At 40.0% G+C, this 21,738-nt stretch overlaps 2 protein-coding genes across 2 annotated transcripts in view; one reads left to right on the forward strand and one right to left on the reverse strand.

Moving 5' to 3' along the window:
- adgra1a (adhesion G protein-coupled receptor A1a) overlaps nucleotides 1-6,118 on the reverse strand; it is a 29,041-nt gene extending 22,923 nt beyond the window's left edge. The window contains exons 1-2 of the mRNA XM_038736679.1: nucleotides 6,014-6,118; nucleotides 5,296-5,571 (exon numbers count right to left, since the gene is read on the reverse strand). Coding sequence (XP_038592607.1) covers nucleotides 5,296-5,298 — 3 coding nt within the window. The 5' untranslated portion in view covers nucleotides 5,299-5,571; nucleotides 6,014-6,118. The remainder of the gene's footprint in view (nucleotides 1-5,295; nucleotides 5,572-6,013) is intronic.
- Nucleotides 6,119-13,976: 7,858 nt separating this feature from the next.
- Nucleotides 13,977-20,036, forward strand: cabcoco1 (ciliary associated calcium binding coiled-coil 1). The gene is made up of 6 exons (XM_038736270.1): nucleotides 13,977-14,069; nucleotides 14,187-14,275; nucleotides 15,169-15,338; nucleotides 16,005-16,149; nucleotides 19,586-19,658; nucleotides 19,747-20,036. The coding sequence occupies exons 1-6, from the start codon at nucleotides 14,004-14,006 to the stop codon at nucleotides 19,825-19,827; spliced, it is 624 nt and encodes a 207-aa protein (XP_038592198.1). The 5' UTR covers nucleotides 13,977-14,003; the 3' UTR covers nucleotides 19,828-20,036.
- Nucleotides 20,037-21,738: the final 1,702 nt, after the last annotated feature.

Below are 21,738 nucleotides of genomic sequence, written 5' to 3' on the forward strand. Positions count from 1 at the left end.
ATGTAATTTATAGTGAAATTACAATAATATAATTTTATATTGATTCTGTTATCAAAGCTGCTTGCTGTGGATAGACAGAAAGACAGTGTACCACTGCTTATTGTAGTCGTAGTGTTGCCTAACTGCACTGGCATCACTGTCTTAAAATAACTTGGTGCACATCATTAAACATGTAGAACATGGTAAAAGGGATTTCAGTGTCTCTTAACATTAGCAAAAGGCATATTATCAGACTTTGTTTGGGAAGCTGTATGTTTGCCTTTTGGAACCCAACTGCACTTTTATCTCAGCCACATACTGTCTAGTAATCTTATAGGATGAGAGGAGCTGCTTCGACCGGCCATTATGAAAGCCTGCCCCAATCCTGCTAATGACGTTGGGCTGCAACTGAGGCTTGTTTTCATTACTGAGTAATCTGCATATTCTTTTCTGTTTCTGTTCGATTACTTGCTTGGTCTAAAATCTCATCACAAATTTACAAACCCCAAGGTGACTTTTTCAATTTTTTTGTCCAATAGTCCAATTATCAGATGCCAATTATTTTTTGTCAACTGTCTAATTCTTTCAGCACTATAATCAAGTCTTCCTACTATCAACAAAACATTTCTGTTGTTCAAGAACTATTAAAATACATAGTGCCACACTGCTGTATTGGTAGGCCTATATAATGGACATATTTCTTCATAACAATAAATGGCACAGCATGCAGTTTATGATGGAGACATGTTCATTGACCAAACTCCACGCCCAAAAATCTATTAACCTATACCTTCACTGATGAAATGCACCAAACTGATATCCATTCATGGATATTGGTCACGGAACTGAGTGGCAAACATGCATCTACCATCATACATTGACATGGAAAACAAAACATGGAGATTTAGAGTCAGAAAGAATTCAAGCTATTGCAGAACGTTGGGTTTTAATACTTAATTTTTCAAACCGTAAACCTGTTTTTGGACACTTAAGTAGTTGGGGGGTGGGGGCTGTGGGTTGAATCAAAGGAAATAGTAACATAAAAACAAAGCCATTATAACGTGGTGAAATCTTTGGCCATCAATCTAAAATGGTGGTACACAGAAAGGAGATCTAATCTCCCACTGAAAGAAAGTGAATAAATATGATTGATTGACATGTCAAAAGACAAATCCATGAGGTTACCAACAAACACATTTTATGAAATGCGAATCACTGCACATGCATTAATATTGCTCAGATGACTTGGCTGTGGGGGCAGTTAGAGAAAGTGACTCATATACAGTAAGTGATGTGCATGTCCTGGACAGGTCTAGCATTCCCTCTGTGATAAAAGACAAAACATGCCTTTAAACAACAGTTAGGCCTTCTCCTTCTTTTTACTGGAACACACTCCTGCATGTGTATAATTCAAGCTGAAGATTCCTGTGGAAGCAGGAATCAAGAGCTAACTTGGCTCTGTCTTTACGACAGTGTCAACTCGCTTTCCTTTGTGTTGCAAGGCCTTGTATTTTAGAGACACTGTCATGTCTTCCACCTCTCTCTCTCTCTTTCTCTCCACCTCTCTCCGGGACAGCATGCTCTCTCATCACGCTCCATTGAACAACCCATCTATTAGACAGAGCATGACTGATTAAATCCTTTGCAGATCCCATAAAATGAAAAATACAGACATGCACACACAGTAGCAGAGATCTGTGCACACGACATTCTACTTATCTCAGATCACTGACCACACGCTGTGTCATGAGGTAAGATTTTGTAATTAGGCTTCTTTTGTTCTGAATCTTACGCCTGTGTAAACACATTTTTTTCACCATCTTACAAGTGTGGGAGGGACTCCAGATAGAAGTTACAAGATCCAAAGTCATATTCTCTTCTAAATACATTTGTTGGTCAAAGGTAAAGGCTTTCATCTCTTGACTTCCTGCTCCTTTGTTTTTTTCCCCTGATGTTTACATTTCTGTGAGATGTGTGAACTAAATCGCTCGATTTAGTTCACACATCTCTTGAGGGTAATTGGTCTTGAGTGTATCAGACATGTTTCATTAGTATCATGGATGTCCTGAGCAGATCTGCTGGATGTAATAGTAGTGATCAAGACATTCTTTAATTGATTGCATCATCTACCATAAAGTCTGATTAATTTCTAAATTCAGCAACAATAGTTGTCAAAAACACCCCTATATGCCCAGCTATATCTCAGTTTCCTAACTAGCGGTCTTCATAGGTCAGAATTTTTGGACCTGATACATGAAGGCTCAGTGGAAAAACTACTCGAACCCAACTTGCCTAAATTCATTTTCAGAAAAAACGTACCTGATCCAAAAGGGAACCAAGGATATGTAGACCTAACAAAAATGGACCCATACAGATTGAGAACATCAACACTGGCTGCTAGGAACCCAGTTGACTCTTGAAGATAAGGCTAGATGGCTAGATAGTTAATCATACCTGGGGGAGGCCTGAGCCTTCAGTGATTCTGTATCGCACTTCATAAAGTTGGGATAGACAGATTAAGAGTCTACAGCCATTTTACCAGCTTCATGAGACTTTACTTAGACACACTTTGCTGACATATGCAGTGAATGACCAAAGTCATAGGCATATATCCTTTGGGCAGCATTGATATCTGTACAAATTTTCATGTCAACCCATCCAGTAACTGTCAAGAAATTTCATTTAAAACTGATGTACAGACCAAAATTTCAATCCCAAGAACCATGCCAACATAGGCGTATATTTCAGGGGGTACGCAGGGGCACGCCCCACTCAATATTTAGAACACATGCATTTGTCCCCCCCAATAAAAACATGAAAGCAGCAGAGGACTTTATTTTGACGCACTGCTAGAACACAACTCAGAGTTAGAACAACGCTTCACATAAAGCAGGTGGTGGTAGTAAGCATTGGCTGCAATCTGCCATGAAACAGAAAGAAGAAGAAGCAGCTCTGCATGATTGATAACGATAGAGCCAGATGGAAAAAGGAGAAGGAGGTCCCACATTGTTTTATTATTTTATTATCATTTTTTCAGTTTCCGATTTTAGCTAATTGATCACAGTGTTGGGCAATTTTACACTGTTGACATAGGCTGCGTTCACACTACTATGTTTTCATTTTAAAATGCAGAACTTTTGCTACGTTTGCACTTTCTGTCCAGACTAAAACAGAGAAGTTCCCATCTTCCACAGAAAACACTACTCTAAATTGCCTGAAAACCGCCCGATTGTAGTCCAGCCTTTTCTTCCATTACCATGTTGCGTCATGTTGTAACAAGCGTCATAATACTCGCCTAGCGGCGAGTCAGGCATGTCCTCAAAAACACAGGTGGAAAAACACTCTGAGCTGCAGCACACAGTGACAAGACATCTGTCTGCTCTCTCTCCTCTCCCTTCCAAACACTAGCTATCCTCCAAGCAGTCAGTGGACATAAAGTTGTTCCTGTGATGTAGAGACAGAGCTCAGTTAAAACTTTATGGATGAAAGATACTTTTGTTACAGATTAATAACTCACCACTCTGAAACTCTTGCTCCAGTACATGTTGCCAAGCTGGTAAGGGGAACATGTACAGCTGAACCGAAGCCGTGCCGTGTTTACCGGGTGGTCAGATCTGCTCGGGGTGCCTGCGCCTGCCGGTAACATCACATAACGTGATGACGTAGCAGACTGTGATTGGCTGTATGTCGGTCTGCTTACGGATATAGTTTTAACGGGTCCTCGGATCAACCCCAGAGCCATTAAATAATGTTATTTAAGTTAAATAATCTTATTTAACAGCTCTGGGAGAACTTATACAATGAAATACAGCTCTACTTATTAAACGGAACTTAACACAGCCTGACGTTAGCTGTGTATTAATGTTACAACGCTAATGTTAGCTGCCGATCAAGTTAAGCTAACGGTAGCTACAAACGTAGAGCCAATAACGTCATGTGACGTTACTAGCAGGCGCAGGACCCTGAGCAGATCTGAACACCCGAGCACATCTGGTACCTACACCGGCTTCTCACAACCCGCCCTACTCTGCATCTGATTGGCTAGAAGTCCTTGACCAGGTACTGCCAACAAAGATCTTGTAGAAGTGAGATGCATCACTCTGTAGCTAAAATGGAGCGTTCAACATACAGGGTGAAAAGAGGAGCTGCAGCAATTTGCAGTACAACAAAAAATATGGTGGTTTTTTAAAATGAAACCATGTAAACCTATGAACAACCCCTAAATCAAATAATGAACCTGAAAATGAGCATAATATGACCACTTTAAAATATTTTGTACTGTGCAAATAACATTTATGCACTTGTACTGTGCATGTCGCTGTATTTGCTTTGCATCGACTCCCAGTCTGTTTTCCGCCGCCACAGTGGCTTTGTACTCCTGTGTTACTGTTAGTAACAGTTCCAGCTCATTGTGGGTCCATGCAAAAAATCTCTGGTGTGGTTCTTCTTATGTAATAGTACGTTCTTCTTTTGCCAGATCTTCTGCAACTGTGGAGCAGACAATCTTCCTCCTGTTTACACCAGCATGCGCATGCAGTGTATGTCAATGGCCACTAGAGATGCGCTTTCAACTGTTTTAAGATCAGTTTTGATACACAGCAAAAATGTTGGTGTGGACGGAGATCATTTTAAGACTCCATTTTTAACAAAAAAGTAGTTGTGTGTAGTCATAGAGCACTGATCCAGCCTACCTGTAATAGCACAAGAATAAAACTGTTTTGCTCAATATGAGTCCTGGAAGAGCATAGAAGACACTTTACAATTCACAGGCTGAGTACTACTCTGACTACCACTTACTAATAAATAACTAATGGACAGAAGATTGGAGAGACGCGGAGGTCAGTATGGGTCCATAGCTTATTTTTTCCCTGGGGACCCTTGTGGGTTTATCCGGCCATGCCTGAAGTCCTCTGCTCAGTGGCAGCTAACTTGCAAAGCTGCATGTTAGGAACATTACTAATGCAGTGCTAGAAGAGTGTCTGTGGTCTGTATAAAGGATAAAAGGTGCAATTTCCCTTTTTTCTGTTTTTAAGAACAGTAAAAAAAAAAAAAAAAAAGTTCTGGAAAAGCATCTGGATTTGAAACAAAGTCTAAGCTGTTATGACTAGTACCAGCCTGAGAATCAGCTAAGAAATATTTCCCTTATGTTTCCCCTTAACTTTAATAACCTGAGTTTTCTTACTCTGGGACAAAAACATGATGAAAATAAAAAATCGGTAGGCTAAACAGAGAGCAGCAATGGTTTCTAAAGTCAAAACATAAAGATGATACCATAATTAATACCTGGTTAGGCCTACAGGTATAAAAGCACCTTACCATTAGTCTTAGTGGAGATGCTCTTCAGTTGTGAAGTTCTGGTCTGGCCTGAAACGTCCTTGCTGCCCCTCCTACCCTGCGCCCTCCTGCTCCATGTAGAGGACGAGATTCTTAATCAAGCCGGTGTCCTTCTTCCAACAGCAAAGGTGCAGCAGAGGAAGATCTGATCACAGGAGGGTGTTCAGCAGGACACTGCTCTTACTCCAGCTTGGCGGCTCCAGGAGAAGCGCGGACGGGCGGCAACAGCCTCCCGGTCCCGACTCCATAGCGGCAGCACTGGTCAGGGAAATCAAAGCAGAAAGAGTCAGCTGCCACAGTGTTGCTCGAACCTAGCCTACACTTTAAATAATTCTCCAGATTTGAATGACTCATGAGTGTGGGCGGTGGGGAGGATGACAGATCACGTTCAGGAGACTGTTTAAAACTAATATAGCCTGTCCTGAATAGAGACGACAGGCAGGAGATGATGGAAATAAAATTATCAAATTGTCAAAAATAGACTGGTCGTGGTCACGCTTATATTTTCTTTAGTATGGAAACGTGGCTATTAATAGGATCTGACAGTGTGTTTGCGCGCTGACTCGAGGACGGGCAATTCAGTTATTTCTCCAAATATGTCCACTATAGCAATGCCATGAATGGTTCAAATGACCCACACAAAGATTATGCGTGAAAATATACCATCGCTTATTTTATGAAAAGCAAAGGTCTGAGTTACCTGCGGCAGTGTCTTCTCCTCTCAGCTGGGTAGAATCCAGACCCTCCTCAATCCAGGTCAGTGAAGATAGTGGCTGCGCTCCATTTGCCCGTAACGATGTGCCGCATGTTACGTAGTGAGCAGGGGCGGGGATACCCGGTTGAATAAAGTGCAGGCGGCACATGAGGCAGAGGAGGGTGTGACGTTTCAGATGATATTCAGACAACTAGAGAGTGGGTGGTAACTGTTCTTTTTAAGGATGACTTGTTATGGGATGTGGGCTATTCTAGAATGAGGAGAATTTCAAGTAGCTAGATTCAGTGGTGAAATAACCGGGCTGAAGTAGAGTGCAATTTTGAGGAAGACTAGCCTAGTTCACATAAATTTTTTGCTACTTTATATTACTACTCCCCACCAATTGCCTTTGGTTGATAAATAGGCTAAAGTGATTAGGCTACATTTCAGAGGCAAATGTACATTTTACTGCATTGATTTCACAGCTAGGCCATAGCTACTTGTGAAAAGTGACAAGTGATCTAGTCAACAGCTCCAAATCTTCATGACTATCAGGCAGGGGTGTAATATTTGGTTGGGACGATACCACCAATATCCAGCAACTACAGAATTGTCCCTAGCAATGATTTTGATCAAACATTTTAAATATTAGTTTTCCGTCAGTGTCTAGTGAATGTATTTGGTACACAAACTGTTACCAGTCCGCTGCAAATTATCAAGAGAATGATATAAACCAAAAGGCAGAATTGTATTAGGACCACTGTCAGAAACAAATAATAGTAATCTGATATTTGGAGAATTAAATCAAATAAAATGTCAGGAAATATTTGGAGAATAAAGTCATACTAGTTTGCTTGGAATCATTTGTGCATGTGCTAGTAGCCTATTTCCTGCAGTCCCCAGTTATTTAGACTTGTAAAAAGTCTGGACTGCCGTGCGGCATCTTTCCTCTGACCGGTGGCTCTGTGTTGCTGCTCTGTTTCCCCCTAGTTAGAGACACCTTTGCTCTGTGTGGGACCGTCTCTCTGCTCCAGGATGTATCCCACTGAAGCGGCTGTGAGCTGCAGTTTATCAGAGGTGCTAAAGTCAACGTTGGTGTGGATTTGTGGTGAGAGTTCTGCCTGAGCAGAAGTTTTTTCAGCTACTTTGGGTTCTCCACCTCTGATGAAGAGCAGTGCACACATTTCATCCAGTACAGTCCCAAATAGTTTGTGGAACATATCTGAAAGCAATACAGAATGCCTGAGAGCCTCATTGCATTATTTTCTCCTTTTATTATATATATATATATATATATATATATATATATATATATATATATTTGTCACCTGACGCCTGAATTTGTGTTTCCCTTCACATAAATGTAGGTAGGTAGGTTGACACAATTTAACAAGTTATAGAGTAAAACTGAGTTTTGTAACTCCCTTCTGCTACATAGCAGGCAATATATATGAATAAATAATTAATTATGAAAAATGGTAAACAGAAACAAACTACCATCACTGGATCAGTCCTTCGAGCACATCACCTCTACCTGTCAGCAACTGCACTGGTTCACAGGTACAACTCATGCGGTTTAAATGACTTCTTACTGTTTACAGATCTCTCCATGGCTTAGCACCTCACTACTTATCTGATTTTCTCCATCCTACACACTTACTCACTCACTATCTTCCTCTGACGCCCGTCCACTCTCCACTACCCCCCCAGGCTCCTCACTATGGGTGACAGGCCCTTCAGTGTGGCTGGCCCTAGCCTCTGGAACGCTCTCCCTCAGGGTTTGCACCAGTAAACATCTGGGTCTTTTAAAACAAAACTGAAAGCTTACATATTTAGATTAGCCTTTCCTAGTGTTATGCAATATGTATATTATCAATGCGATCAGACTATGTATACTCAATGTATTTCATGGCTTGTTTTTCCTTTTCTTTTTGGCCTCTTTATCCTTTCCTTCTATTACCTGATTTTGTAAAGTGTCCTTAGGTGACTTGAAAGGCACTGACAAATAAAATACATTATTATTATTATTATTATTTATTATTATTATGTTTGTCTTCTATTCTGAGGTAGCAGATAACAATACCACAATCTATCCACAATAAATTGCGTGTATTATGTGTCATCACAGAATTTGTGACACTAGGCGAGTAGGGCTGTCACAAACGTTCATAATGAAATGCAAAATAGCCATCAGGTCTTTTAGGGCAAGTGATCTGGGTAAACTACACTTTTACTACATTGTGCTGGTGTACAAAAATCTCTGTTCATGAGCTGATTATGTATATCTTAATAGTTTCACTAGGTAGAATTTCTGTTCAGACACAAACTAAATTTAAAATGTTAATGCATATATTCATTATAGAATGCTTAATATACGGGGAATATCAGAGCAGACAATATACTACATCAATCAGTGACACCATGTGTCTTGGATGGGTCTGCAGGCTTCCAAGCTAACTAAAGACTGCATCTAATGATTAGCACTCCATCCAAATGTTTGGAGGAATTTGCCAGTGAAATGAAAATTTGTTGTTTTGTTATCCAGGAGACCCAAAAGCTGTCCACTAACAAGAGATATCAAATATAAACAATTAGTCTTATTCTTTCTTTATTCTTTATTCCAAAAAAGGACCACAATGGAAATAAGCTGTCTGGCTTTATTGTGTTTTTATCCTTTTGATGGTATGTGTAGCTGGGGCATCACTTGTTGGAGGCGCCACTTTTATATTTACAATCAATAAAGAAGCTCAATCAATCAATTCCACAGAGATTCAGACAAAGCGAGTGGCTAGGCAGGCAATGGAGAGCTGTTAGAGTTTCACTGGGATCCAGGTAAGTGGAGTGAGCTGGGCAGGCAACAGAGAGCTAGCCAGACTCTGAGTGGTGCATGCAGGCTGAAATCTCCAGCAGGGAAAAAACCTGAGGCATAAACATCACAATGTCAGACAAATCAAGCAAAATGAGGAACAAAAGTATTAAAGATGTGGTATTCTGCTTTTTGGCTTTTCCCCTCTCCTTTATTGAGTTATATACCTTTTATGTGCATGTAACAGGTTTGCAAAGTGAAAAAGCCCAAAGTCCAGCCCAAACGGAGTTCCCATCTCCCACAGAAAACTCTGCTCTGAACCGCTTGAAAACAGCTCGTTTGTAGTCCAGCCCTTCACTTCCTTTACTTTTGACGTCACAATGAAAACGTGTCATAAAGCTTGCCAAGCGGCTAGCGGGGTCAGGCACGCCCTCAAACCAAGCTAGTCTGAGCGGAGGCCCTTTGACTCGACTCGCCTTTGTCTGGTTTTCCATTGTACAAATGTTGCACCTGTACCTGCTTCCAGGTACTTTTTTTCGTATCACCTCACCTCCGTCGAGGTTCCAAGCGAGCTGAGGGATACTAAAATGTAACATGAAAACACGACAGACTGCTGACTGGTCAGAGAAAATATTCACTATTCACTGCATCATCACTGCCTGCGCCAGACAGACGCCAGCAACAGAAAGTTTTATATTTTACAGTTTCCGTATGGAATTTCATCACTAAATCCACTTCAGAGAAGTTTTGAGGTGAGGTGAGGCCGGCCAGCCGCCCGCTCACAGAGCCCTCTGCTCCCGCCGTCACACAGACCGCTGCAGCAACAATGGCAGAGGAAAACACAGCTGGAAGGTTTTCATACCGCTTATCTGTCTTTACATTCTGAGGAAGGTTGAAACATTTTAACTTAAAAAAGAGAAAGCTGTGTGGATCGCTGGTGTGTGTGTGTCGCTTTGAACATTACGTCGCGGCAGTTGTGTGTGGCGTCACTATGACGACAAGCTACGTACTATCTCTGGGTACTATCTGCAATGGAAAACGGAGCAGGGCCGAGCAGAGTCGAGTTTATCGATTTACGCTATGGTAGCATTTTTCGGCAAGGCAGCATAGATCGTCAGAACACCGGCAACAGTTCAACGTTTAGTCCTGATGGTAAGATGTGGAAAAATTATGTTGTGTGGTTGTGGACTTGTGAGTAACTTATACCATCTGCTAGGTTACGGTCGCAGTCTGAAGCGGCTTTGATTTGGATCACACTACCTTGTTTCTTACGACGCTTCTGATTGGCTAGTAGTCCTTACCTGGTATGAGTAACTCAGTATGAGAAAAATATGGTGTTTTTTGAAAATGAAACCATGTAAACCTGTTCTGGTACAACCCCTAAATAAGATTTTGAACCTGAAAATGATCAGAAAATGATCAAGTACAATCATATATCATGTCATGATCAACAGGCAACAAGAACCACATTTTCAAATCCTATGCACAACTTAGGTTACATTTAGTCCTGAAGGAAACCTTGGTTTTAAATTTTTTTATACACAGCCTTTTCATGCTTCCTTCGCTGACCTCCAGTCCATGTCGGACATATCTGCAGACCTGTGATGGCAAGATGTTGAACAGGGTGGGTGTGGAAATACTGGATGAATGGGACGGTCAGTCTTCCTTCCCAACATATTAGAGGTAATATCTAAACCTTGTCAGTGACGTCTTGCCTGCCTGTTTCTACCACATACAGTCACCCACTGGAATGGAACACAATCAAGTACACGGTAGAGAGTGAAGCTCCCATAATTGGAGTGCCCACTCCCCTGTGTGGATTAAAGAGGTATTTCATAATTTCAAAATCCCAGTGTTTGTCCCTAGTTCCAACCAGCATATCTTTTAAGTTTTTGTTTTTCCTAAGTGCCAAAATATGTACTACACCTTTGAGTGTGTGTTTAGGATGAAAGCTGGTTGTATGAAGTATAGATCCTTAGTATCTGTAGGTTCAAAGTAGACCAGTGTGAGTAATCTTTTTCGTTTACATTTTCAAAAATCACAGTGGTGCCTATGAAATTCACTCCACACGGGTCCAGATTATATTTAACTTTAATGGAAGGATGATGGTTATTTTGTATAGTTATGAATTCCTAAAAATTGTCCACACCATGCTTCCACTGGCTGGTTGCGTAAGAGGGTGCATACCAGGCATATAGTAGATATATAGTAGGTCAAAGGTCAGACTGTTTTGAACATTGGATGCCAACAAAGGACAGGGAGCAAGGGTAGTAGGAGGGAGAGGCAGGGGACGACAATGAGGACAAGAGTTGGAAGAAGAGGAGGAGGCGGAGGACAAGTTCGAGGAGGACGAGGGCAAAGAAGAGAAGGAAGGAGATCCATCTCTGATGACATCAAGGCCACACTTATTGATCATGTGATCGACCACAGGTTGACCATGAGAGAAGCTGGACTGAGAGTCCAACCCAACTTGAGTCGCCTCACAGTGGTGTCCATAATTCAAACCTTCAGTTTGCAACTATAAGACTATTTCAGCGTAACAGTATTGTACTGTAAAATACGTGTTACTGCATAGTAATGCATAAACATTTGTAGCTGTAAGCCATCCATTTACTGCACTGCAATGTATGAATGAGGTTGATTGTCATGCTGTACTAAAATAATTTGTAGGTTTTTACATCTATATTGCACACACTCACACTGTTGAATTCTCTACAGAGTGGAAATGGTTACACACCCCTACACACACAAATTTGTTCTTTATTCTAAAAATCATACTTTTGGTTCACATATGTTTATGGTTTTTGTTTCTTGTATGCTACTGTATACAACACTGTGCTACTGTTACAACTGTAATGTTTTGCCAAGTAAATATTTTCTGTTTAAACATTGCATTGGTGTTTACAGTGTACTTTTCAACCCCTCTCAGCTGATTACTTTCACTCTTGGACATTGTATGGAAATGTACATATAAGCCTATGAAAGACAAAAGAGCTTTAGATTTAGAACAACAGCGTGTGTATATAGTCTGGCAGAGGCAGATGGCCGCCCACGCTGAGCCACGGTTCTGCTCGAGGTGGGAACTGTTGGGTTTCTGTAAATATCACAGAGTATGGCCTAGACCTGCTCTTTATGAAAAGCGCTCAGAGATAACTGTTGTTGTGATTTGGCGTTATATAAATAAAACTGAAATTGAATTGAATAGTCTATCGAAAAATTTACTAATATGAAAAAAGAGTCATTTGTATGCAAGTGCTTCATTTTGGGATGTGTTCATGGCCTTTTGAATACAGTGTGTCATTTTGAAGGACATTGAAGGCAACTGAAGGCAGTTTTGGGAATTATGTAAAACCAATCAAATGTTTTCACATAATTGCAAGAAAACCAGCATCTGGTGGAATAGGTCGACTGTTCACCCCAGAGCAGGAGACCCAAGTTGTAAATATGGTCATTGTAAATAACTGCATTACACTAACAGGAATAACAGGAAAAGCCACAAGTGTTTTTAATTTTTATTATCAGTGCGTAGTTGCAGCTTCATGTGCTTACTCAAAGACATTTCTCTGTACTGTATTGATGCAAAAACACCATTTTAAAAAGAGTTTGAAGAGTTTTGCGATGTATAATGCTTTGTTTTTCTTGGTGTAAGGTCTTGTGATTAGTGTGTAGATTTTTGCAAAAATAGCCAATAGTTTCAAAAATTCTCCCAAAGCAATCAGAAAAAACAGTAAGTTAAAATGATAAGTAGTCAACAAATGGTAATACTTTCTATTTTTAAACAAAAAATAACTAAATGAAGTCTTGGAAATATAATGAAATGTGACAAAACACAGGGAAATGTGTTGTTTGCACCTTTTATTGAGAAATTTAAAATTATTACATTCCACATAGTATATATTAATTATTAATTATCTAGAAAACAGAAAAATATGTTGCAATAGAATTTTAAATATTATTCAAAAACCTACTATATAAAAATGGTGTACCAGGAAAAAACAGCTTGCAAAATACTTTGTTTGATGCCCTGAGGTGAGCACATAACATTTTCTGAAGGTTAATCCTCTTTCAATATGCTTACTATGAAAATAATCCTAAAAGGTTTGTTTTTAAAAAGGTTTCAGACCCACTTTCAACTCCATTCGTGAAAAGGCCTAATTATGTAACTAACATTAACGAAAATGTATTTTTTAAGCGCTTCTATATTTTTTTTCCCCACAGATATCAGCTACTTAAAGTATTTGGAAAAACATAAATGGAGCACGTTCAGAGATGACACTAAAGAGGCACCTATTGCATTATTTGTAAGTAAACAAGGAAAGCACATTTTGGGAGGAATAAATTGATGAAAATGGCTTGTAGCACTGCATATTGTACATATATGTGTCCTATGGTAAATTGACTACAATGTGAAAAAAGAAAAAGTGTTTTTTTACCGGTTCAAAAGTAAAATGTAATATTTTTTGTATTAATTTTTTATTTATTTAATTAAGCACACAAATAGGCTCATTGCCTACGCTCATAATTATTCTCTAAAGAAGTTGTTCTACATTGAAAGGACGGTATCAACTAAATAAAAGTAAAGAAAACTGTAACTTGACCCTGGTATTGTGAAAGCAAAGGTCACTGGGAAAATCATTCTGGGCCTCAAACCAAGAAGTCTATCTGCTGGTCCACAGTACTACAGGACAAGCTTACTACATGACTTGCCCTCTAAATTGTCGTTTGCACCAGTGGTTCTCAAATCTTTTCACATCAATGTCCTTTAAACTGACACAAATCAGACCATGGACCCCCATGGGGGCCCCATTTTTGATTTTGAGATATTTTATTACAGAAAGTGTATGAAACCCATGACCAAAATAGTCATACTGTCTGTTATTACACTAGTTATAGATGGAACTATTGTGAAAATAAATTATTCCCCCTTTTTGCTGGAGATGCTGCAACCACCTCAAGGACCTCTTGAGGTGGTTGCAGAGAACCACTGGTTTGTATAGTTTAGGCACAAAAACGACTTGGTTATGTTCAGGAAAACATCATGGTTTGGGTTGAAATAAACACGTTAATCCAGGAGGTTATCTCAGGGGGCGTGTCTTGTAGTGAAGTGGGCGTGTCGTGCAGCGCAGATGGACGCTTCTCCCTAGAAGAGTAGGTTAATGGTATTGCCATGGCAACGACTAGAGCGTCAACATGTCCGGAGGAGCGACACGTCGTGAAAAGAAAGAGCTACCAAAAGTAAAGGACAACAAGCTTCAGGTTGTAACTGATAATTTGCAATTCTCAGTAAAACCCCTGTTTGTCGTGGTACGTGTTTGTTTATTTGCTTATTTATTTATTATAACTAGAATTTTTCTTCTTCTTTCTCCTCGTTAGAAAGAGGAAGCTGTCTTCCTCCAGTGGGAAGCGATGACACAGCAACAAATCCAAGACCTGCTGAATAAAACAGGGGATGAAGTTCAGTCGTAAGTAGCTTTAATCCCCTACATACAGACTATGGTCCCATAGCACTGCCTCACAACCAGCTAACTTAACCAGCTTAGTTACAAATGCGCTAAACGTGACTGCTCTAAAGTGAACTAAATGAGGGCGAGTTTAACCGCATAAAATGTCACGGTCTGTGTCAAGGAATGACTGTTAAAGTTGTGATATCAGAATAATACGAGTATATTCGTAACTGAATGTGGAATAAATTATGAACGAATGAATTATGAAACGTACAGCCCTTCTTGTTGTTTAACTGTTATCAGCTGTAACGTTATATTATCAGTTGTCCTTGATTGTTTTTAACCAATGTGGAGAAACCGAAGAAGCTAGTTCTAGGTAGGTTACCATGTTAAGCGTGGTTTTGATGATTTGCCGGTCAAGTTAAAGGTTTTAACTGAGATATTTTGGTTTTTGAGATGTCTAGGTTAACATTACATAAGCTGACTATCATGGATGTAGCCAGGAACAGGAACAACGAAGTCAAGGAGTCCTTGTCATGTCATGAGACCTTTTTGGTTTATCAAAAATATACATTTTTCCACATTTTATTAACTCAGTTAACTATTGACATATACAGTAGGCCTACTCCTATTTCTCAACATGAAGGCCAGATGGTGAAGCATATGGTTCTCTATAGTGCCAGGAATTAATAATGTGGACATCTTTCATTATTTATCATTGTTGAGGGCAAAAAGTATCAAACTTAAACATGTTGAGACTACAACCACTGGAATCAGCATTGAAATACCCACTGTGTCTAAGTTTTTATTGTAGAATGTAAACTCTCCAGTAAAATCAAGCAGTGGACATAATACTGCAATAATTAGTGCACTGAAATTGTATTTATCCAGATCTGATCTGTTGTCTGTAGGGAAATGAAGGACATTCTGGGCTTCAGGAACCATCAGACGTGTATGAAGGAATCTGCACTGCTGGATTTCTATGTCTGTGGTTTCTGGTGGGCAAAAGAGGCCAACTTCACCCCCCGACAGACCTCCTTCCTCATGGCTATACTGCACATGCTGTTGGATAACATAATAGGTGAAAAATCTACATATGAATACTACTGTAAATCCAGGTCCATGTGAGCCCAGCAGGGTTAGTGATGTGCTGGCATAGAACTGTGTCCATCCATTTGCTATATGCTGACCCCATGTATGAGATCTAAATTTACAGATGAGTGAGAAATTAAAGTCAGGCCTCCAGAACAGCTTGCCAAGTCTATAGAAATCTATTGAAGGGATGAACACCATTCCTCCACAAGATATTCGATCATTTACATATACCCTCTTTATTTAATCTAGTAATATCATTTAGGTCAAGAGGGATCTGAGTACAGCAGATATATGGCATCAGACAGTCACAGACATCACTAAATAGGTTTAAAGATAGAAGTTTATGTTATACTGACTCTTATGGTATTATGGAGATGGTGGTGGAGAGCATTTACTTACATATTGGTCCAAAATCTCCATAAATGTTCAACTGGGTATAGATCTGGTGGCTGTAAAGGCCGTAGCATTTCATTCACACCATTTTAAGGCTGTCCAGCACAAAATCACAACTAACTACAGCCTCAAATTGCTGCAGATTTTACATGGCAGGAAGTGAATTGAAGTGAATACATAACTATTATTGCAGTAAAATGTGAATTCAAAAATGTATCAGAATGACAGCAGTAGTTTGTGCTTTATTGTCATATTCCAGAGAAACGGATGGTTTTAGTGGAGAACTTGATGGAGTTTGCGAAGGCCTTAGGTGCTGCCTGCCAGTGCTCGTCTTCAGAGGAAGACACAACTTCACTTCTAGACAAAGAAGAAGCCATGGCACTCATAAGTTACATCAGAAACAGGTAAGACTTCACTGTTAAAAAATCAAGATATGGATCTTTTTTCAAGCTCTGTGTACAACCCGTTCAGAGACGCCTGAAAGGTTACAAATGCATACCTACTGTAAATCCCAGCCAACATGTCCATGTGGGCCCAGCATGAGTTGGAGTTATGCCATAAAATTGTGTCCATCTATTTGCTCTATGCTGGCCTCATGTTTGTTACGGTAGTGTAGAACCAATTTATTCCTACCAGAGTTAACAACACATATGAAACATGGGTCCTGGTTCTGCACGTAGGGCTAGTGATAGTAAGTGGTCACAAAAACAGGTCCTAAGAATTACTGCTTGCTTGGGATCCACATGTAACCCACATGGGCCTTACTTGCAACACATGTGAGATACAGTACTGTTATATAGAGGTGCCAGACTCTTCTTAAAGCTAGAATATCACTTAAGAGTATGATGGCAGCAAATGCTGCATGATGTAGTGTAAAAGCGCTTTGAGTGGTCGAAAAGACTAGAAAGGCGCTACACAAGTACGGAGCATTTACAAATGCGTGTAGGGCAGAATTAGGGTGGTTTCCACTGATAATAGATGCCAAAAAAAAGAGCACTAAACTTTTCTGATGCACCTCAGATCAGGTCCCCAAGACTCCATCCAATTCAAGGCTCTTAAAACCCAAGAGCTGAACCTGGAAAAGAGTCCCTAAAAGAGTCCCCAATGGCTGGATATCTCTCTGCTGTCAGAGATATCAAGCAAAGGCAGCCTTACCAAGTAGACTCAATGACCCTGGCAATTGAAAAAGGAAGCTATAAAAAGTCCTGGTTACCTAAAGAATACAGAGTTTGTGAGCACTGTACGACAGGTGAGGTGGAAACAGAGACACATTTTCTCCTGAAATGTGATACATATGGAAGCCTTGAAGATAACTTTAAAATGAAAGAGGTGGTATTCTGCTTTTTCCCTCTCCTTTATTGCGTTATATATCTTTTTTGTGCATGTAACAGGTTTGCAAAGTGAAAAAGCCCAAAGTCCAGCCCAAAGGGAATTCCCATCTCCCACAGAAAACTCTGCTCTGAACTGCCTGAAAACAGCTCGTTTGTAGTCCAGCCGCTTCCCTAAAGCTAAATGCGCCTCATATAATGCTCGCCAAGCAGCTAGTCTGACACGCCCTCAAAAAGACCGGTGGAAAAACAGTGAGCTGCAGCACACCTCTCCTCTCCCTTCCAAACACTAGCTACCCTCCAGGCAGTCAGTGGACATAAAGTTGTTCCTGTGATGTAGAGACAGAGCTCAGTTAAAACTTTATGGATGAAAGATACTTTTGTTACAGATTAATAACTCACCACTCTGAAACTCTTGCTCCAGTCCATGTTGCCAAGCTGGTCGGCAACATGTACAGCTGAACCCAAGCTGTGTTACCAGCTTCTCATTGGCCCGTCCTTCTCTGCTTCTGATTAGCTAGTAGTCCTTAACTAGGATCTGCGCATGTGCAACTCCCAACAAAGATCATGTAGAGACAAGATGTATCACTCCACAGCTAAAACGAAGCCTTCAACACAGGGTGAAAAGAGGAGCTGCAGCAATGTGCAGTATGACAAAAATATGGTGTTTTTTGAAAATGAAACCATGTAAACCTGTTCTGGTACAACCCCTAAATAAGATTATGAACCTGAAAATGAGCATAATACCACCTCTTTAAGAATAATCCTAGGAGAAGGAATACGGAAACCTTACCGGCAAGTATGTGTCCCTGCTGTGTCTCAACCTGAGGGACAGCGAGTGACTCAGCCAACTGTTGCACTTAACGTTCACTGCATGGCAGGTTAAATCTTGTTCACTTTCATTTGTAGTTTACATCAGTGGCTCTCAAAGTGGAGTCCGGGGGTCCTTGAGAGGGTTCCAGGAGGTCCCCGGCTAAAAAGGGGAATCATTTATTTTAACTAAATGAGTTTCATATATTTTCTGTAATAAAACATCTAAAACCCAATATCCTATCAGATGGTCGATCCTGGGACAAAATCTTTCAAATCAAATTGGGTTCCGTGGTCTAATTTCTGTCAGTTAAGGGGTCCTTAAAAAGATTTAGAACCACTGGTTTACGTTGTATCTATATTTGTTATTTTTGTCATAACTGCTGAATTGAATGGTTTTGGATTGGATTAATCTTGTTATGTCTTTTGATTTTATAACTGCTTTGGCAACATTGTTTAAATGAAACATTAATGCTAATCAAGCACACTGAACTGAACATCAGAAAACAGTGTAAGCACCATTTTAATGCTGTAGCTGGTCTGGTTGGACTCATTAGTACTACTTTATTTGTATATTATATGTGGGGTACACAAATTCTTGTGTTATTTAAGATACACTATATGGCCAAAAGTTTTGGGTTGCCTACCTTTACACGCACATGAAGGTTAATGACATCCCATTCTTAATCCATAGGGTTTAATATGGAGTTATCCCACTCTTTGCAGCTATAACAGCTTCAACTCTTTTGGGAAGGCTGTCCACAAGGTTTAGGAGTGTGTTCATGGGAATTTTTGACCATTCTTCTAGAACCGCATTTGTGAGGTCAGGCATGTTGGACGAGAAGGCCTGGCTCATAGTCTCTGCTCTAATTCATCCCAAAGGTGTTCTATCAGGTTGGAGTCAGGACTCTGAGCAGGCCAGTTAAGTTCTCCACACCAAACTCACTCATCCATGTCTTTATGGACCTTGCTTTGTGCACTGGTGCGCAGTGATGTTGGAACAGGAAGGGGCCATCACCAAACTGTTTCCACAAAGTTGGGAGCATGAAATTGTCCAAAATGTCTTGGTATGCTGAAGCATTAACAGTTCCTTTCACTGGAACTAAGGGGCCACGCCCACCCCCTGAAAAACAACCCCACACCATAATCCAAATGGCAGTAGCGGCCAGTTTCACTTTGCTGTGCTGCTTCAACAGATGCTTCAATAAATCAGATTTAGAATTGTTCGTGGTTGAAAGCTTCTCGCTGGTCACACAAAGTTTCCAACGGACGACAATGTTTTTTGCATCTTAGACTGTGACACAATAATGGTGATACTTACTGCTGTGGAAAGAACACCTCTTTCCCTCGTTCTCCATTCTTGCTGTAGCTTGTTGGATAACAGCTGACTTAAACAACATATGATTGGTGCTGCTGACCTGCTGAGCAGTCACGCATTGACGCCAAGGATGGTATTACTTGGAAAAGTAATCCAATACACTACTAGTTACTGGGAAAAGAAATATTATTACAGTAACATGCGTGTTACTGCCCAACACAGCCGGTACCCATGGAAGTGATTGGAACACCTGAATTCAGTAATTCAGAGGGGTGTCCTACAACATATAATATATATAGTGTATATAAAATAGCTCTGTACTTTTGTAATCTGTATTGGAGGTTTTTAATGATTAAACTGAAACTGTTTATCTCTCGGCTGCAGTCTGTTTCAAAAATACAGACTCTATGAGTTTGTCTTCACCACACCCAGAGAGGAGCTACTGACAGGCACGGAGGTGAGCTGCTTGTGACGTCCGTCCGTCCGTCTGTCTGTGCGTTCATGTCTATACATTTAAACAATATGTGACACATGCCGTTTTCCAGAGGACGATTGAGATGTTCAGCTGCCAGGATGCCCTCACTCCACTGGAGGAAAGCATTTCCACTCAGCTCTACTTCCAATAAAGAGCTCTGCCTGGTAAACAGGTGATGATGGACAGCATCAGTGTGGGCTGTGACTTGTGATTCCTTTGTTGTCCCAAGTAGGGTGTTGTCTTTCTGTAGAATCAGAGTATATAAGCAGTCCATATTTCATCTTTGTTTCTGTACTATTGACACAATAGATTTATTTTTAAGCACAATCTCCTTATTTGCACTACAGAAAGAAAACAAAACAAACAAGAATTAGTTTACTCAGATACTTAAAAAAAAAAAAAACAAGATAGATAAACAGAGCATACCTGGCTGGAAAAGTTAGTCAGATAACGCAGGATAGTTTATTCTTATGTAGTAATGGCACCTAATGGAAAATATTGTCAAATTGACCAAAAAAGCTTTTCTATTTGCCATTTTGATGTTTCCCTTTTCTGTTTATAATTCTTATCTGGATGTTGTATTTCACATTAAGTTCAACCTGGAATTTGATTGCTTATGTCAACTAAAAATCAATGCAACAAGATTTGTTCCTTCCTTCTGATGGATGAAAAGACTGTAACCGGAATGATTCTCAGTTGTGGCAACCAGATCATATAAGGTTTTTCCTATATTATTATATGAAAACAAACCTATTCTAACTGCTTACCCTTAGAGGGAGTGGGTTACACTAGTACATCACGGGGCTGACATCTAGACACAGATGACTATTCATGGTAACATCTATGGGCCAATTAACTTAACCCTAGTATGCATGTCTTTGAACTGTGGAACTAAGCAGGAATACACACAGAAAGGCCCCAGCCATCACTGTGCACACCTACACATCAGTGTCACCAGCTTGTCAACACAGTGGCTTCCTTAGAATACACTGCATTTAAGATAGACTGAACAAGGGCTATGAGACGGAGCCTTGGTTTTCCACTGCCAGTCTTATATTTTATGTAGAAACAGATATTTCTCAGACATCTTTGCAAAATAAAATGATTACAAAACGTAGACAGAATTTAATAGCTTTAAGGAACAAGAGTGTGCCTTGCTCAATGCACTGTGTCCACCAAAAAATTGTGACATGGTATTAAGGACAGAATGTAGACAGTGACAGTGGTACCTTGTGAATCATCCTTTACATGTAATACCACAATGACAAGTAGAGCTGGCTTTGGTTACAAATACAGTGCCGATAAGATACAGAGAAAATCTACATGTATTTGATACTGGATAGACTCCACCTGTTTAAGGGTCTGATCAGACAGAGCGTGTTTTGCAGGTTGAGAAAATCTTTTTTTTAATTACCAGGGAACCACCAAAGTCATTAGCCCAACTATTATTTTGCTGTGTAGTCAATTAACGGAGATGTACCTTTTCATAAAAAAAATTAAATGCTGTAAAGTAAGAATGCTTTCAAAAATAGATGTTAACAGATTATATTTATCAAACAACAATATGCAAAGTGAGTGAACAGAAGAAAATCTAAATCATATCATAAATTGGAGGTTGAAACACAATCATTAACTGAAACAGAAACAACTGTGTAGGAGGAATACAACTACGGGTGGGAATTCACGATTAGATTACGATTCAGAGGGCTGCGATGCTATTATAAAATGATTCTCGATGCGTAGTTTTTTAGGATCTGAAAACTGAAATTATCAGGATGTACAGTGTCTGTACAGGACAGAGCTGTACACCAGTTTAGTCTAAGCTTGTACCTGATATTCTCAACCCTTAACAAGTAGATAAGTTAGTTCTGACATGCAGCTGAGCTAATTCATATTACTTTGTTACTAATTTAGCTAACGTCGGCAAGCAAAATTACTTCTCAAACAATGAATCGATGAAATAATCTGTAGAATACTAACATCCGCTAATATTCACCGTTATGTTCTGCCGCTCTCTTTCTCTCATTCGCTCGGCATCACACACACAGGATACACGGGGCGC

Source organism: Micropterus salmoides, unplaced genomic scaffold, assembly GCF_014851395.1.
Source record: "Micropterus salmoides isolate LMB-PRFRI ecotype aquatic unplaced genomic scaffold, ASM1485139v1 Ms_hic_scaffold_21, whole genome shotgun sequence".
Taxonomy (NCBI): domain Eukaryota; kingdom Metazoa; phylum Chordata; class Actinopteri; order Centrarchiformes; family Centrarchidae; genus Micropterus; species Micropterus salmoides.